This window comes from Orycteropus afer, unplaced genomic scaffold, assembly GCF_000298275.1.
Source record: "Orycteropus afer afer isolate SDZICR_OR568_19922 unplaced genomic scaffold, OryAfe1.0 scaffold00026, whole genome shotgun sequence".
NCBI classification, from domain to species: Eukaryota; Metazoa; Chordata; class Mammalia; order Tubulidentata; family Orycteropodidae; genus Orycteropus; species Orycteropus afer.
In genome coordinates this window covers 15,935,468-15,955,050 of record NW_006921613.1, presented here as the reverse complement: position 1 = coordinate 15,955,050, position 19,583 = coordinate 15,935,468, and the positions used below count along the sequence as shown (strand labels likewise).

Sequence of the window (19,583 nt, the reverse complement as noted above, 5' to 3'; positions counted from 1 at the left end):
TCCATATAAAGTTAGTGATCATTTTTTCCATATCCCTAAAGAATGTTGATGGGATCTGGATTGGGATTGCATTGAATGTATAGATTGCTTTGGGTAAAACTGACATTTTCACAATCTGAACAGGTTTTTAATGCAGACAAAAATGCCCTATTTTGGTGAGGAAAAAAAATTCCACGAAGAACATTTATTAGCACGGAAGAGAAGCAAGCACTAAGATTTAAGGCACGTAGGAACAGGCTAACTCTACTGTTTTGTGCAAATGCATCAGGTTTACGATCAAGACTGTTGTCATTGGCAAGGCTTCTGGTCAATAGCAGGCTATTAGTATTTAAGTGTTTAGGAAGTCGAAAGTTATACACGGATTTTCAACTAAACTAGGGGTCAGTTTACAACAAATGACCCCTGTGTAGTTCAAGGGTCAACTATATTTACAAATTAAGACTTCCCATTTTCACTCTATAGGTATGCTCTGAAATACGTAGTTTGCTAGTTTCCAATAAAGGTTTCTGAACTCTTGGTGTATTTAAAAGTAGTAATGAGAGTCTTAAGTGGTCTTCAATATTTCAAGACCCTAAACTAAGTAATCTATATTTGTTTTTTTGAATGGAACTGTACAACTCAGTATGGCAACAGTAGTTAGCTCTTGAAGATAGATGTTCTCAGCACTGAGAAATTCACTGAAATATCCAAACAAAACCATCAAAAATGAAAGCATAGTAATTTAAATAAAGCAACTAATAAAAATGAACAGAAATTTACATTTAGATATTGTTTTACAAATTGTTTTACTGTTAAATAAATCATGCAGACTATACAAAAGAGTACAAAAAAATATATGTAGAGTATAAAGAAACACCATGAAACTGCCACCCAGATTAAAAAATAGAGTATTACCTCCTTTGTGTACCCTTTGAGGAGCCCAATGGCACAGTGGTTAAAGCTCTCACTTGCCAACCAAAAGGATGGTGGTTTTTGACCCACCAGCTGCTCTGCAGGAGGACATGGCAATATGTTTCTCTAAAGATTTACAGCTTTGGAAACCTGTGGGCCAGCTGTACTCTCTGTGGGCCAGTTCTACTCTGTTCTATAGGGTCCCTATATGTGTAAATCAATTTGATAACAATGGGTTTAGTTTTCTGGGCATATCCCTCCCCCACTGCACGTCCTTTGCTTCCCCTGGAGATAGTTGACTTTTGTGATAATCATCCCCTTACTTTTATTCAGTTTTATTTCTCATGTATATAACCACAAACAACATATGGTATGCTTTTGCCTATTTTGAACTTTATATATAAATGGAATATTCTGGATGTATTCTTTGCCTTGTTTCATCTGCTCAACACTGTGTAATGTATCCATGTTGACACCTGTGGCTACAGGTTGTTCATTTTCACTGTTATTCAGTAATCTATTGTATGATAACTACATTTTATTTATCACTCTACTTTTGGTTGTTCCCAGAGTTTCAGTAAAATAAATTTGCATTTCTATTATTATTAATGAAGAACATTTTTTCATATGCTTATTGGCTATTTGTATCTCCTCTTTTATGAAATGCTTATTTGTGTTAGATATCTTGGCCTTCTAGATCCAAGTTCTATTCTTCACCACCTGGCTCATTCCTGGAGGTTCACCTGTATGGGCTGCACCAGGAAACTCCAATGTCCTCAGGTTCCTGTTTTGGTATCAGAAAAAAGGGAGGATGGGATGCTTACCCCCTGGCTCTCTCTGTGCTGGGTTATTTGAGGTTGTTTGATACCCTCCACTTAGAGTCCTAAATCTCTCGTGGTCCCTGTTAATGTTTCTTCCTCCTGACCCTTCAGGCCTATTTAAGAAAGTATGTCCTACTCCCAAGGTCACAAGGATATTCTCCTATAATCTTCCAAAAGCTTTTATAGTCCACATTTAGGTTTTCAAATATACCTGCATTAATTTTATGTGTGATGTAAGGTAGGAAGTTCAATTTCCTTTCCTGCCCCCATATCTATTCAATTATCCAATCTTCATTTATTGTAAAGACCATTCTTTTCCCACTCTTCTTCAGGGCCACCTTTGTCATATAAAAAGTGAACACACATGTATGAGTCTGTTACCATGCTCATTCTTCTCTTCTGCTTTGTCTATCCCTATACCAATATCTCCAATACCCCTGCTGTCTTAATTAGTATAGCTTTAGAATAAGCTAGGAGCTCTGGTAGCACAGTGGCTAAAGCACTTGACTGCTAACCAGAAGGCTGGCGGTTCAAACCCACCAGCCACTCCTCGGAAGGAAGGTTGGGCAATCCTACTTCCGTAGTGATACTGCCTCGGAAACCCAAGGAGGGGTCGCTATGAGTCGGGGCCGACTCGACGGCACATAACAACAACAACAACAACAACATCTGGTAGGCAAGTTCTTCTCTCTCAAGGCCTCTGGGTGGACTCAAACCTCCAACCTCTAGGTTAGCCAGCTGAGTGCTTCAATTGTCTGCACTACCCAGGGACTCCTTTTAATAGCTGAGGAAGATATATTAAGTTGACTTGTATGAAATTGCTGATATTCAAACATTTTGACCTGAACAAATAATAATTTCATGTAGTTCAACCTAACAGAAATGAATTAAAAGTTTAAAATCATCCCTTATTCAATGAAGAGATAAATGAAAGAGCACCTTCCCCTACCCGACACCCCTGATCCTGCAAAATAAAGAAAGAAAACATAATAAAAAATCTCAACTCACCACTTCAAGAGCTACTATTCCTATTTCTTAATTTAGCAGTCCTCTTTTTTTCAAGGAGTCCCTGGGTGGTACAAACAGTTAACATGTCTGGATGCTAACTGAAAGGTTGGAGGTTCAAGTCCACACAGGGCCACCTTGAAAGAAAGGTCTGGTGATCTACTTTTGATAAAACAGCCACTGAAAACCCTATGGAGTATAATTCTACTCTGATGCACATGAGATCATCATGAATTGGAATCAACTTGATGGCAACTGGTTACAGGTTCAAATTTCAAAGCTACAAGCATATGGGTACAATGATGATACTGAGGAGAGGGAGATGACTACAGGATACTAGGGTATCCTCATCTCAGCTCTTGCTGCTGGTTCCTTGTAGCCTTATTGACAGCCTAACATTTCACAGCAGAGCACATACAATGTTTTGGGAAGAACCTACATATATAATTTGAGAATCTATTCACAACCACATGATGTTTAATGCATATGATTTTAACACCTCAGTCTATGATAAATCCAAAAACCAAACCCACTGCCATCAAGTCAATTCTGACTCAGTGACCGTATAGGGCAGAGTAGAACTGTCCCATAGGGTTTCCAAGGCTGTAAATCTTTACAGAAGCCGACTGCCTCATCTTTCTCCCACAGAGCGACTGAGTTCAAACTCAGCAGCCAGAGTTTAAGCACTCCACCACCAGAGTTCCATCACTCTATAATAGTGTTCTTTAATTTAAAATTATATAAAACAATATTCACTGAATTTATGTCATTTCAAAGGAAAAATTACATCACTATTTTTTATCGGTCTTCCTTTTATTCTGCTCATTGGAGATTAGTTTAACATAATCATTAGTTTACATTACCTGGCCAGCTTATCTAAAATTTCATTCCTCATGTAGATGCTGCAGCAAGTATTCTGATCAATAACATCAACAGTGAGAGGGGGCCATCTGTTCTGCTGAACTGAAGTACAACCATTCTGGGTCTGAAATTCTGTGATCCACAAGTTAATGTTTAACCAATCATGGCGAGCTGTGAGGTATCTCCAGAGGGCTTTGGGAGAGTAAGATTTGTAGTCTACATGAAGAACAAAGCACACTTTAAAATAGCAATAAATTATAATTATTGACACGTAACTCAATACTGAATTAACTACTGAGTAAATATAACAATTCAGACATAATTATTTATAATATATATGGATTATTCAGACCCTCTGCTTCTTTGACCATTTTCCTCCTTTGCCTTATTCATTATACAGAAATTAGCCAGAGGAAGAGCTAAATGTTGCTTCTTATTACTACAATGGACAAAATGAAAACTGGGAATTAGCTTTATGTTTCATTTATTTTTTCAGTCCTCTTTTTCCCTTAATAGAAATCAAAAAACCTTTGGATTTAACAGTAAAGTTGAGTCTAACTTTCCACGAATGTGGGATTTACTGCTGTTATTCCCCAGAGCCCTGATGTAATACAGACCCCAGTCTACACAATAAGAAACCGAAGACTGTTTGGAAAAACAAAGAATGTCGCTTTAAAGCTGGGATGAAAACTCTTAGCCTTGAAATTTCAATTCACTGTTTGCCTTTGGTATTTCACTATCATATTATAAATTCTTCACCAAAACCTTGAGATAGGAAAGAGGTCTTAGTGTAAGGACTTGCATTTTAAAAGTAACTGAACATGCCCCTCCCCCCAAAAAAAGGAATTCTAAAATGGAGACGCACCAAAACATTCAAATATCAACACTTCATTTAATCCACAATCAATATGCTCAAATTTCAGGTTCTCTCACACTTGCCTTCTATACTTATCCTGGGAAGGAGGATGGATTCTTGTGTGTGTTGGTCCCACCACTGAGCCCAATTTAACACAATTCTGTAGTCTGGTTTGTTAAACTCATCTTTATGATATTTCAGGACTGAGTCCAAAACAGATTTATGCTTGGAAAAATCTTGTTCCTTTATCCAATACCTAAAACAGTGATAAGATTTTTTTTTTAAGTTTTGGGGAAAAGCATCTTTCCTTTTTATCTGCTTAAGAACTTCTACTCTTTTGTGGGGCACATAATTCAATACTTTTAATTTTGCATTTAATATCTTAAAAGTATATATCTAATTATGAAAATATTGAAACAATAGGAAATTTCTAAGTCCTTTCTGTGTAATCCATATTTAGATACAAGTTTTATCTTCACAGAGAACATAAGTTCAATTCCACATAAGAAATCCATGATCACTAACAATTACAAACTAAACACTATCTAGAATATTCTTGTCATATTATCAAAAAAGGCTAATGGGACTACCTGGGAAAGGACTGGATCTGCACATTTTCTTGGGACTGTTCCAAATAAAACTTCTCAACCTGATGCACAAAATCTATCATTCTTTTTTCACTTTCAGAAAAATAATCTTTTTCTTTTAAAATTTCAACCTAGAATAAAAAATAAATAAAATTACTGACCTCATAAAAATCAAGCACATATGTAAAACAAATCTCTTCATATTAAATACCATATAAGAATTATATTTTGATACTATTATATACACAATCCTACAAAACAATAACAACAAACATCATCTACAAGCAGGCACACAGGCAGACATTTAAACTGAACAGGTTTGGCAGATGCTATTTCTGTATTTCCACACATGTATTTGCATGTGCTGTAAACGTATCTAAGGATATAGTAGACCATACAGGGGACAAAGTTCTGAAAACTTCTTAGCCATAACTAAACAGCTTGAGGGAATGAATCACTGGGTTTGGGAATTTAGGACCACAGTCTCAAGAGACACTTATGTCAACTGACATAACACAGCCCACAAAGACAATGTTCTACTTTGATGAGTAGCGACTGAGGTCTTAAAAGCTTGTTAATGGCCATTTAAGATGCAACTACTGGTCTTCCTCATTGGGAGTGAAGAAGAGTGAAGAAAATCAAAGAATCAATGAAACACTTAGTCCAAAGGACTTGGGCTACATGAACCACAGCCTCCAATACCTGGAGAAAAACTAGATGATGCCCAGCTACGACTACTGATCATTCTAATCAGAATCAAAATAGAAAGTCCCAAACAGAGAAGGAGAAAAAAAGATGTAGAAAGAAATTCAAAAACATAAAAAGGCCAGACTTACTGGTCTGATAGAGACTAGTGGAATCCCCAAGAGACTGTCCCTTAGACACCCTTCAAGCCTGGAACTGAACCCATAGCCGAGGATCAACTTTCAGGGAAACAAGAGACAGGCCATTACACCAGGAAGGAATGTACTCCTCAGCACAATCAACCACATGAAACCAAAAGGGCCCTAAAAACAAAGCTCAGAAGGCAGGAAGGGGCAGGAAAGATGGACGAATGGAAACAGGGAACCCTAGGAGGAAATGGGAAGAGTGCTATTACATTGAGGGGACTGCAACTAACGTCACCAAGCAAAACGTGTGTAAACTGCTGGGTCAAAAATTAATTTGCTCTGTAAACTTTCACTCAAACTATAATTTTAAAAAAGTAAGTAGAAAAAGGAATTGTATTTTGAATTTTTGAGCTAATGCATATACATACAAATTTCACCTTACCACAAATGTAAAATAACCATTAAAAAAGCACTTTTAAATACTTGTTAAATATTAAAATTATTTAGCTTGACATGTCATCAAGCTTTTCTATAAAAGATAAACTATATAGTCTCACCATTACCTACCAAATAGTCCCGTATATTTTTATCAGTTGTATAGAAGCATATCTTGAGCAGTTGATCTTTTACATCAAAACCCTATAAAAACACATAGGGAAAAAAAATCTTACATTTTGGAACAGAACTTTCTGAACATATAAAACCCACTGCCATCGAGATGATCCCAACTCATAGAGACCCCCTCTTGGGTTTCCAAGGCAGTAAATCTCTACGGAAGTAGATTGCCCAGTCTTGCTTCTACGGAATGGCTGGTGGGTTTGAACCGCCAATCTTCTGGTAAGCAGTCAGATGCCTTAGGCACTGTGCTGCCAGAGCTCTGGTTTTGAACATATAGGTACACCCACACCCACACACATATACATATGTTTGATATAAAAGTACTCTAGTATAGAAAGATATGCATCCTGTTAGAGTTCCACACCTTTTCTGCACTTGCAGACATTCCTTTTCCTACATTTATATGTACTTGCTGCCTATCTCTAAAGTCCTTAAGCATTTTGCCAAAGAGCAAGTGCAGCACACAAAACAATAATAAGGTAAATTTCAAGCTGCCACAGGACCAAAACTATTGGAATCTATTATGACCATTCACTTGGAAACAAAGGTCAATACAAATAACAACCCCTTAAGTAGTTCCACTCCTTCGCACTTACAGGAAGTTACCACTGGCAAGACCCCAATTGTGCAGATTTGGGCCAGATCTCAGCTTAGTCCAAAAGCCCTACTTCTAGGACTGCCTCTTCTCAAATGAATTCAAACCATGGAGCATGAAGCCTCAGTAAAGACACAACACACTAGAAAGATCAAGAAGAGATGTAAGGGGTCATGTGAACAATACAGATGTCCCTCAACAAATAATGAGGTCCTGTGCATGTTTTAAGGAGCTCTGGTGGTACACCGATTAAAGAATTTGGCTGCTAACCAAAGGCTGGCAGTTTGAACCTACTGGGAGAAACATGAGACAGTCCGCTTCCATAAAGATTTACAACCTTGGAAACTCTATGGAGCAGTTCCATTCTGTCCTACAGGGATGCTGAGTCAGAACCGACTCAATGGCAGTGGGTCTGGTGCATGCTTTGACACATGGGAAGTCTGCTCTGAGAAACACTGTTTCTTCCTAACCAAAGCGCCAAAGCTAACAGAGCAGATGAAGGGAACTCCATTTCGTATTTACTTTAAGAAAGTTTTCTGTACCAAAGACTGTTTCCCTGTATTATTAGCATTCTTATTTCCTAGTAAAGGCTACACAAATTACTTAGTCTATGACAGAATTAAGAATACAAATCAAATTTTATATTAACTAGAAATTGTATTAAATACAAATAGCTTTTCTTACATTAGGGACTTTAATATTAGTGAAATGGATTATGCTACTCACCATATTCTTTAAAAGCTCAGAGGATTCCTCTATGTTGTTCTTTTTTAAATTGTCAAAGACCAAATCTAGTCCTATTTTAATCAGCTCCTCGAGTCTTTGAGCAGGATGATTATTAATCCTGAGGAAGGTTTGTGCCTCTGGTATTTTGTTGTTTAAAATGGCACTGGCAATAACATCCTAGAAAAAAGGAAGAAAAACGTTTGCCCTTTTCTTAAGTTTCTTTTTATTTCCTTAGTATGATTATTACCATGGTACCTATTCACTTGATCACAAAGATGGTACATGACTGGGCAATATTTCATTCTGTTAAATCCACTACTAGATTTTAGACTAGTTGCAGGAGATATGAAGTTGACTAAAACACAGACCTTCCTCTCCAGGAGCTCACAGTCTAGGGAAAGGCACACAAGCACATATTATAGTACTGGATGATATGTGCTATAATAAACCTGCTCCCAGGGTACCAGGGAGAAGGGTACAAGGGGAGAGGAAGAGAGAGAAGAGAGAGCGAGCACTGGTATTCCAAAAAGAGGGAATATTATATGCACAAGGACAAAGGTCAGAAATAGTATCAAGCCTTCAGAGAACTCAAAGTTTCCCAGCATAACTGGAGAAAAAGCTAGAGAGGATAGCAGAAGAAAAGACTGGAAAGAAAAGCAAGGGTACTTTTCTGATCATCTGGGTTAAACTATTCTGGCCTCTGTCTTTCAAATGTCAATACTCTCCATGTGGGTGGAGATATTCTTCCAGTCTCTAGTCATAGTTGTTGTTAGGTGCCATCAAGTCGTCTCTGACTCATAGCAACCCTATGCACAGCAGAACTAAACACTGCCCGATCCTGTGACAGCCTCACGATCCTGGCTATACCTGAGCCCATCGTTGCAGCCGCTGCGTCCATCCATCTTGTAGAGGACCTTCTCCTTCACTGACCCTCTGCTTTACCAAGCATGATATCATTCTCCAGGGAATGGTTCCTTCCAATAACATGACCAAAGTAGGTGAGACAAAGTCTGGCCATTCTCACTTCCAAGGAGCATTCTGGCTACACTTCTTCCAAGACAGATTTGTTAGTCCTTTTAGCAGACCATGGTAATCTTAGCATTTATGGTAGTTATGTTTGTGTGTCACCTTGGCTGGGCCTGGTTGAGTGGCTGGGAAGCTGGTAGTAGCTATTCCCCATGATGAGACTGGCAATCAACTCCATGGTGGGATCTACCAGCAGCTAAGTAGCTGCCTTTGGAATGTGGTCTGCTTCCTGTATGTAAGGAGAAGCCTTGGGAATGGTCTCTAGCCTACGGCACACTTGGACCCTGTATGTAGCCGTGTCATTGTTCAGTAGCCTGCTATGCTCTGCTGACCTTGGGATTTACAATGGACTTAAGTTGATGGCCTGCCATGTGGTTTAGTAACATCGGGACTGTGCCATTTTATTTGTCGACCTTGGCTTGTTAGCCTCAGCAGCCAGTAGCTGCCTGAGTGAACAAATGCCTCTAGCTTCAGTGGGCTGGGAGCAAGAGGCAGAGCTGAAGCCCAAGGTCGAGGGGCTTTTACACAGCCCCTAGAGTCTGGCACTTTGAACTTGGACTTAAAGCCTGCAAATTGTAAGAATAAACTCCTGTTTGTTAAAGCCATCCCATGTGTGGTATATTCTTGTCAGAGCAGCACTAAGTAATCAGAACAGCATTCTTCTCCAACACTACAACTCAAAAGCATCAACTCTTCTTCAGTTTTGCTTATTCACTGTCCAGCTCTCACATGCATAAGAGGCGAGTGAAAATACCATGGCTTGGGTTAGGCACACCTTAGTACTCAAGGAGATATCTTTGCTCTTCAGCACCTGAAAGAGGTCTTTTGCAGCAGATGTGCCCAATGCAATATGTTGTCTGATGTCTTGACTGCGGCTTCCATTGGTATTGACTGTAGAACCAAGTAATATGAAGTCCTTGATAACGTCAATCTTTTCTCTATTTATTATTAAGCTATTTCTTGGACCAGCTGTGAGGATTTTTGTTTTCTTTATGTTGAGGTGTAATCCATACTGCAGACTGTAGGCTTTAATCTTCATCAGTATGTGCTTCAAGTCATCCCCACTTTCGGCAAGCAAAGTTGTATCATCTGCATATCACAGGTTGTTAATGAGTCTTCCTCCAATCCTGATGCCACGTTCTTCTTTATATAATCCAGCTTCTTGGATTATTTGCTCAGCATACAAGCTGAATAAGTACAGTGAAAGGATACAACCTTGATGCACTCTCTTAATTTTGAACCATGGAGTATCCCCTTGTTGTGTCCGAACAACAGCCTCTTGATCTATGTATAGGTTCCTCATGAGTACTATCAAGTGTTCTGGAATTCCCATTCTTCTCAATGTTACGTACAATTTGTTATGATCCACATAATCAAATGCTTTTGTATAGTAAATAAAACATAAGTAAACATCCTTCTGGTATTCTTTGCTTTCAGCTAAATACATGTGACATCAGCAATGATATACCTCATTCCACATCTTCTTCTGAATCCAGCTTGCATTTCTGGAAGCTCTCTGTCAATATACTGCTGAAACTGTTTTTGAATTATCTTCAGCAAGATCTTACTTGTGTGTAATATTAATGATACCGTTGGATAATTTCCACATTCTGTGGGATCACCTTTTGTTCTGGTTACCTAGTGCCGCTCTGACAAGAATATACCACAAATGGGATGGCCTTAACAAACAGGAGTTTATTTTTACAATTTGGAGGCTTTAAGTCCAAGTTCAAAGTGCCAGGCTCTACAGGCTGCGTGAAAGCCCCTCAACCTTGGGGTCCAGCTCTGCCTCCAGCTCCCAGCCCACTGGAGCTAGAGGCATTTCTTCACTCAAGACAGCTGCTGGCTGCTGAGGCTGAGAAGCCCCAAGGTTGACAAGTAAAAAGGCACAGTCCCGATGTTACCAAACCACACAGCAGGCTATTAATTCAAGTCCATTCTAAGTCTCCAGGTCAGCAGAGCATGGCAGGCTGCTGAACAACGACACAGCTATATGCAGGGTTCAAGTGTGCCATAGACTAGAGACCATTCTCAAAGGTTCTCCTTATATACAGGAAGCAGACCACATCCCAAATGCAGCTACTCAGCTGCTTGTGGTAGATCCCACCATGGAGTTGATTGCCAGTCTCATCATGGGGAATAACTACCACCAGCTGCCCAGCCACTCAACCAGGCCCAGCCAAGTTGACACACAAACGTAGCTGCCATACCTTTCTTTGGAATGGATACAAATATGGATCTCTTCCAGTCATTTGGCCAGGTAGCAGTGTTCCAAATTTCTTGGCATTGCCAAGTGCATGCCTCCAGCAGGGCACCCATTTGTTGAAACACCTCAATGGGTATTCCGTCAATTCCTGGACTCTTGTTCTTTGCCAATTCCTTCAGTGCAGCTTTGACTTACTACTTCAATACCACTGGTTCTTGATCATATGCCACCTCCTGAAATGGATGAACATCGACCAATTCTTTTTGGTACAGTAACTCTGTGTATTCCTTCCATCTTCTTTTGATGTTTCCTGCGTCATTCAATATTTTGCCCATTGAATCTTTCAGTATTGCAACTCAAGGCTTAAGTTTTTTCCTCTGTTCTTTCAGCTTGAGAAATGCCAAGTGTGTCCTTCCCTTTTGGTTTTCTAACTCCAGGCCTTTGCACATTTCATTATAGTAATTGGCTCTGTCTTCTCAAGCTGCTCTTTGAAATCTTCTGTTCAGCTCTTTTATCTTATCATTTCTTCCATTTGCTTTAGCTCCTCTCCACACAGGGGCAAATTTCAGAGTCTCTTCTGACATCCATTTTGGTCTTTTCTTCCTACCCTATCTTTTTAATGACCTTTTGCTTTCTTCGTGGATGATATTCTTGATGTAATCCCACAATTCCTCTGGTTTTGGGTCACTGGTGTTCAATGCATCAAATCTATTCTTTAGATAGTCTCTAAATTCAGGAGGGATTATTATCAAGGTCATATTTTGGCTCTCATGGACTTGTTTTAATTGTCTTCAAGTTCAACATGCATATGAGTAGTTGATGGTCTGTTCACAATTAGCTCCTGGACTTGTTTTGGCCAAAGTTATTGAACTTCTCCATTGCCTTTTACCATAGATGTGGTCAATCTGATTCCTGTATTCTATCTGGTGAAATCCATGTGTCTAGCCATCACTTATGTTGTTGAAAGAGGTAATTGCAATGAATAAGTCATCGGTCTTGCAAAATCCTATCATGCAATCTCCATTGTCATTTCTATCACTAGGGCCATATTTTCCAATTACTGGTAACTCTTCTTTGTTTTCAACTTTTGCATTCAAGTCACCAGTGATAATCAACACATCTTGATTGCACGTTTGGTCAATTTCAGACTGCAGAAATTAGTAGAAATCTTCCATTTCCTCATATTTGGCTTTGGTGGTTGGTGCACAGATTTGAGTAATAGTAGTATTAACTGGTCTTCCTCACAGCGTATGGATATTATCCTATCACTGACAGCACTGTACTTCAGGATGATCTTGAAACAGTCTTTGTGACGATGAATGCCATACCATTCCTCTTCAATTTGTCAATCTCAGCACTGTAGATCATATATATGGTTGTCTGATTCAAAATGGCCAAAACCAGTCCATTTCAGCTCAGTAATGCCTAGGATATTGATCTTTATGCATTCCATTTCATTTTTGACAACTTCCAATTTTCCTAGAGTCATACCTTATACACTCCATGTTCCAATTATTAATGGATGTTTACATCTGTTTCTACTCATTCTGAATCATGCCACATCAACCAATGGAGGTCCTGAAAGTTTTACTCTATCCATATCGTGAAGACTGTCTCTACTCTGAGGAGTCAGGTCTGCCCCAGTCAAATTCTGAGTGCCTTCCGACCTGAGGGACTCATCTTCTGGCACTGTATCGGACAATGGTTCTAGGCTATTCATAAAGTTTTCCAGTTATGTATCAGACAGTGTTTCACTGCTATTCATAAGGTTTTCACTGTGTAATTGTTTGAGAAGTGGATGGACTCTTCCTTCTTCCAAGTCTGTCTTAGCCTGGAAGCTCTGCTGAAACCTGTCCACCATGGGTAACCCTGCTGGCATTTTGCAACACTGTGGCATAGCCTCCAGCCTCACAGCAACACATAAGCCACCACAGGATGACAAACTGACAGACAAGTTCATCTCTCCCTTAGTTGTTCCTAACTACTCTGCTCCCACTTACCTTATTAGCACAGAGCTGCCCCCAAGTGAAAAACAGTCCCCAACCCCCAGTCCTGTCTACCTCAGCCCTGACCTTAATATAGAGCTGCTCCCAAGTATTAAGCTGATAAAACTGGCAAGATGTCTTAACTAGCATATGAAATAGGACTCAAATCAAGCATACTTTCAAGTAATAATTTTCATGAGATCAAAAAGTTTCCTAAAATTTGATCACTGGCAGCAATTCTATCTATGTAGAGGTCAGGCAGAATGCATGAGTCTGAAGTGTCAGGCTCTAGCCAGTGAGGGAGTATCACCAAGGAAACACCATTCCATATGGGTTTGTGGTTGCGTTTTTGACAACAGATTCAAGGTGGGCAGATCTGGCATTTAAAGGGAACCTATTTGTATTCTGAATTAAATAAACAGAGCTTGTAGACATAAATTTGAAGTTGTATCCAGAGATGCCAAAACCTGTATAACCCTTCCCAAAGATTACAAGTGTATAGATTTTTAAAAATTCTGTTTCTTCTATTTGTTTTCTCAACTCCTCTGCATATGGCAAACAAAAAAAGGAATAATTACTCATATTTACCTCAAAGCTGAGTTTCTCCCACATATCACTTTCCTTTACTTCAGGGACATTTTCATTTATATGATATTCATCCAAAATATCTATTTGTTTCCAAGGAAATTTTATCATGAAGGTTCGAAGCTCATTAATGTAGCTGGTCAAAATGTTTATTCCTTCCTGTAGATATTCGTCTAGCTCTGTGGAAAACATCAATGGGCCAATTTCATATATATAGAGAAAAAGACAGACACAGGGAAAGATGGAGAAAGAAATACCATAACCTATTATAAAGAATTCTTGAAAAAGTCTGAATTTAAATTCTGTAATTTCAAATTTCAGAAAATGAGTGTTTGACCTTTTTTCTGTTTACAAGAATCTTTGTCTTTTAAGAGACTTATTTGACTTTTTTTGCTATGATTAGTCCTGGGTCCTTCTGCCTACTTTCCCAGTATCAGAACCAGTTTTACTTATTCAACAGTACAATGGCTTTTGCCCAACTTTAGCAAATGGCACTCTACTGGTTTATACTCTCTCATAAAATAGGACCATTAACATCTCTGTCCTGATGCAGGAATAGTAGAGTCTCCCCCCTTTCTTCCTGCTATTCTTACCTTCAGTGTGAACAAAAAGTTCTTTCACTTGTTTGTTAAGGAAAGACAATGTAAGGTTAAGTAATTGTTCTGAAAAGTGTTTGCTCTGGGTCTCAGAATCACTTTCTCTAATTGCTGAGCAAAGTAAATCCAATGCTGGTGTTAGTTCTTTCACATCTGAAAAAGAATTGGAAAAAAAAAAATTAACATGAAGAATACCAGGTTACTCCTAACAGAAGTAACATATCAAAACAAAACAAAACTATGTTGCAATATTTAAAAATATAAAAGAACCAATGGCTGATTTTCAAAAAGTTCACACAACTTTTATGACTCTTACACCTGCCAACTTCATAGCAGTTCTACTTAGTACTACTTATTTACTAATATTACTATTAACTTCCATTTTGCTGACCATGTACTACATCTTACATATTGTAGTACTTAGTGTTTATAAATGTTATCTCATTTATTCCTTTCAACAGCCCAGGAGGTTATGTGTCATATCTTTTTCATAGAAGAGGAAACTAAAGTTCAGAAGGGTAAGTAACTGGCTCAAGCTAAATTGCAAAGTAAGTAGCAGAGCAAAATTTAAACTTAATTCTGTCTGATTCCAGAGCTATCCTTTCAAACATGCAGGTGAAAGTAAGGAATGTGGCCTCCTGAATTTCAGCATTGGCCTTACTCTAAAAACTGGGTCTGTGTGAGGAAGAATGATGGGAAACTGTCTCTCCACTGGGAAAGTAGAAAGTTACCTATTCTCATGCTTCTTTCCATCCCTAACTTACCCTTTAAAGTACAGCAGTGTAGGCAAAAGTTGAGTGTAAAGAAGCCACTGACCACCAAACAGCAGCTGTGAATAATGATCATACAACCACTGATGGAGCCCTTCCCAACACCACAAACCCAACCTTTTTGTATAAATTCATGCACATTAACAACAAAATATGGGCATAAAAATACTGGTAATCCAAAAGAGAGGCACCAAATTCAAACTAGTCACTCAAATCAAGAGATTAGTTTCTTAAAAGAAGAAAACTTTCATGTTCCATGTTCTCAATGAGAACTAAGAGGATATAACATCAAAGGAAAAGGAACAGGTTGTCCTTTTCTCCACATAAGTAGAGTACAAATTGGTAGAACTTTTCTGGGGGAATATCTGCCAAAGTATTAAAGAATACAAACTGTGTATACTCTTTGGCTTGGAAATTCCACATCTAGAAATATATTCCAAGTAAATAAATGTACACATGAGAAATAACACACACATACAGCATTAACAGTATTAATTAATTAATAGCAGTGGTAGTAATAGTAAAAACTGGAAGCAATCTAAAAGTCTAATAGGAGTTTGGTTAGGTAAATTTATGATGCAATGGAATTTTATGCAGTCTCAGATGCATCCATATATAAACCAGTAGCAAGAAAGATAAATATATCATCAAGTGAGAAAAGCAGATTATAAAATTGTATGTACAAAGGGAAAACATACATTATTGCCCTACGTCTCCAAGGATAGGATTTGCCTGGCTACTTGGGTTAGGAATAAAAGCTAAGCTTCCTTTTATTAAAAAGGAAAGCCAACACTTTGAAATAAATTTTTGGTAATGCAGCAAAAAACAGAAGCATCATGCTAAAAATTCTTTTAACAAGTCCCAATTTGCAGCTCAGCCAGCCACACTGTCAATATACATATCAGATAGTTAAAAGGATGTCAATACTCCCAATTAATTTTATTCTCTTGCCACTTTGAAAAATCATCTTTTCCTTGCATACTAAAAATGCAAAGTACATTATTAAAAACAAAGTATTTATTGCTCAGGATATGAGCAATAAACACCCTACTTAGAATGAGAACATTTATAAATTCTTAGAACTTTCTCAAGTTTCCACAAACTGTATAAAATCGCATGACTAAGTTTTGGCAAGTAAATAAGTCATCAGAAAACACAAAAATTTGAACATGATTAAAAAGATAAAATAAATACAAAAGTAGAGGTATTTATTCTACTTACTTCTTAAATATATATCAGATGACAAGCAATCAAACTGATCAAGCATAGAAGAATGTGAGGATGGATTCAGAAGATTTTCTTTGCTCTTTAAAAAGAAATCTACTGTGTCCAGCTGACGATTTTCTATCCCAGCCTGAAAGGGAAGGAAATCAGGAAAAAAAAAAAAAAAAAAAGACACAAAAAGGGAAGGAAAAGAAATCAAAATGTGGATTTTTTTGAACATTACAACTTAATGAGGTGAGACTAAAGGAAGGAAACACGAGGCTATCTTTATCTTGCATGAGGAACTGAGTTCTAACGAGGAATCCGTTATTGTCAGGTGCTGTCAAGTCCGCTCCGACTCATAGCAAGCAACCCTGCATACAACAGAACAGAACACTGCCCGGTCCTGCACCAGCAACACAATCCTTGCTATACCTGAGCCCACCGTTGCAGGCACTGGGTCAAACCATCTCGTTGAGGGCCTTCCCCTTTTTCACTGACCCTTCACTTTACCAAGCATGATATCCTTCTCCAGGAAATGGTCCCTTCTGACTACATGACCAGAGTGGGTGAAACAAAGTTTGGCCATTCTCACTTCCAAGGAGCATGCCAGCTGTACTTCTTCTAGGACAGATTTATTAGTTATTCTGCCAGCCCATGGTACTTTCAGTATTCTTCACCAACACCACAACTTAAAAGCATCACCTCTTCTTTGGTAGTCCTTATTCACTGTCTAGCTTTGACATGCATATTAGGTGATTGAAAACACCATGGATTTGGGTTAGGCACACCTTAGTCTTCAAAGAGACATCTTTGCTCTTCAGGACTTTAAAGAGGTCTTCTGCAGATTTGCCCAGTGCAATATGTCATCTGATTTCTTAACTGCTGCCTCCACTGGCGTTGACTGTAGAACCAAGTAATATGAAATCTTTGACAACTTTAATCTTTTCTCCATTTGTTGTGATCTGCTTATGCGTGCAGTTGTGAGGATTTTTGTTTTCTTTATGTTGAGGTATAATCCATACTACAGGCTGTAGTTTTTAATCTTCATCAGTAAGTGCTTCAAGTCATCCTAACTTTCGGCAAGCAAGGTTGTATTGTCTGCATATTCAGCAGGTTGTTAATGACTCTTCCTCCAATCCTGATGCCACACTCTTCTTCATATAGCCCAGGTTCTCAGATTATTTGCTCAGCATACAGAGTGAATCAGTATGGTGAAAAGATGCAACCCTGATGTACTCCTTTCCTCATTTTAAACCATGCAGTATCCCCTTGTTCTGTTCTAATGACAGCCTCCTGGTCTATGTATAGGTTCCTTGTGAGTACAATCAAGTGTTCTGGAATTCTCTTTCTTCTCAATGTTATCTATAATTTGTTATGATCCACACAGTCAAATGCTTTTGCATAGTTAACAAAACACAAGTAAACATCTTTCTGGTATTCTTTGCTTTCAGCTAAGATCCATCTGACATCAGCAACAATATCCCTTGTTCCACGTCCTCTTCTGCATCCAGCTTGCAATTCTGGAAGTTCTCTGTCGATAAACTGCTGCAACCGTTTTTCAATTATCTTCAGCAAGAATTTACTTGTGTGTGATACTAATGAAATTGTTTGATAATTTCCACATTCTGTTGTATCACTTTGCTTTGGAATGGGAACAAATATGGATCTCTTCTAGTCAGGCGGTCAGGTAGCTGTCTTCCAAATTTCTTGGCATAGATGAGTAAGTGCCTCTAGCGCAGCATCCATCTGTTGAAACATCTCAATGGGTATTCTGTCAATTCCTGGAGTCTTTTTATCTACCAATTTCTTCAGCGCAGCTTTGACTTCTTCCTTCAATACCATCAATTCTTGACCATATGCCACCTCCCGAAATGGATGTGTCGACCAATTCGTTATGGTACAGTGACTGTGTATTCCTTCCATCTTCTTTTGATGTTTCCTGCATCATTCAATATTTTGCCCATAGAATCTTTAAATATTACAACTTGAGGCCTGAATTTTTTCTTCACTTCTTTCAGCTTGAGAAATGCTGAGTGTGTTCTTCCCTTTTGGTTTTCTAATTCCAGGTACATTTTATTATAATAATTGACTGTTTCTCAAGCTGCTCTTTGAAATCTTCTGTTCAGCTGTTTTGTCTGGTCATTACTTTCATTTGCTTTAGCTACTCTCCGTTCAAGAGCAAGTTTCAGAGTCTCTTCTGACATCTATCTTTCAGAAGATAGATGTCATATATCTTTGACTTTTCTTCCTTACCTGACTTTTTAATGCTTTTTGCTTTCTTCATGGATGATGTTCTTGATGTCATTCCACAATTCATTTGGTTTTTGGTCGCTGTGTTCAATCTATTCTTTTTTTCATTATTATTTTTACTTATTTTTTTAAATGCATTTTATTGAAATATAATTTATGTACAGTGAAATACACAAAACTAAAGTGACATGCGTCAATGCTGGGTTTTTTTGCAGTGCTCCCTCCCGTCCCCTCCCACCAACAAAGAGTTTCCCTCCATATATAAACCTTTCCTTGACCCTCCACAACAATGAACTAATAGTATATTTGTCCTTCTGTGATTGACTTATTTCACTCAGCACAATGTCCTCCAGGTTCATCCATATTACATGATATTTTGCAGACTCTACGTTATTCTTTAGTGCTGCAGAGCATTCCATTATGTGTATGTACCATAGTTTGGTCATCCACTCTTCTGCTATAAATCTTAGAGATAAGTCCCTTGCCAAATATGTAATTATTGGCAAATATTAATTTGTTGCTGTCATTTTTGTTATGTGCTTTTTAATGGTGTCGATTTCTTTGTTCCATATAATTTTCTATGCTGAGCTTGTTTTGTTTATGAATTGTATTATCACTTCCTTCATTGCTATCATTTTAGTATTTGCTGAATATTTATGCTGGTCCTCTTTTTTGATGTGAAGGTTTATCATTTTTCTTTGAGGTTACCCTGTGATTTATAGTTTTCCTCCCCAGTTTAGAACAGTCCATTCTATCTTGTAGTTGTTTTGATTTCCCTACCATCTAGAAGTTCTGTAACAACAGTTTTTTCCCTCTTTTTGGTTTGTAGTTGTCCTCATTTGTCAATTGATGTCTCTGGTTCCCTGTTTACAATCTTGTAGGCTTATTTACTTTGGATATTTCCATAGCTGGGTTGGTTTCTAGGTTATATCATCATGCGTGTTAATGGTCAGTTGTTGTTGGCTGTTGTTGCTTTTCTGTCTAAAGAGCTCCCTTTAGCATCTCTGGCAAGGTTGGTCTGGTTTTAACAAATTCCCTTAATTTCTGCTTATCTGGAAATATCCTAATTTCACCATCATATTTGAGGGATAATTTTGCTGGGTATATAATTCTTGGTTGGAAATTTTTCTCTTTCAGAGTTTTTTTTTTTTTAGGATTTGGGTGAAGAT

At 38.1% G+C, this 19,583-nt stretch overlaps 1 protein-coding gene across 1 annotated transcript in view; it reads right to left on the bottom strand.

Annotated features, from left to right (window-relative positions):
* SPG11 (SPG11 vesicle trafficking associated, spatacsin) overlaps positions 1–19,583 on the bottom strand; it is an 85,084-nt gene that overhangs the window by 46,573 nt on the left and 18,928 nt on the right. The window contains exons 8-15 of the mRNA XM_007935232.1: positions 16,180–16,312; positions 14,186–14,341; positions 13,596–13,771; positions 7,791–7,967; positions 6,419–6,490; positions 5,025–5,152; positions 4,518–4,690; positions 3,581–3,794 (exon numbers count right to left, since the gene is read on the bottom strand). Of these exons, the coding sequence (XP_007933423.1) occupies positions 3,581–3,794; positions 4,518–4,690; positions 5,025–5,152; positions 6,419–6,490; positions 7,791–7,967; positions 13,596–13,771; positions 14,186–14,341; positions 16,180–16,312 (1,229 nt within the window). The remainder of the gene's footprint in view (positions 1–3,580; positions 3,795–4,517; positions 4,691–5,024; positions 5,153–6,418; positions 6,491–7,790; positions 7,968–13,595; positions 13,772–14,185; positions 14,342–16,179; positions 16,313–19,583) is intronic.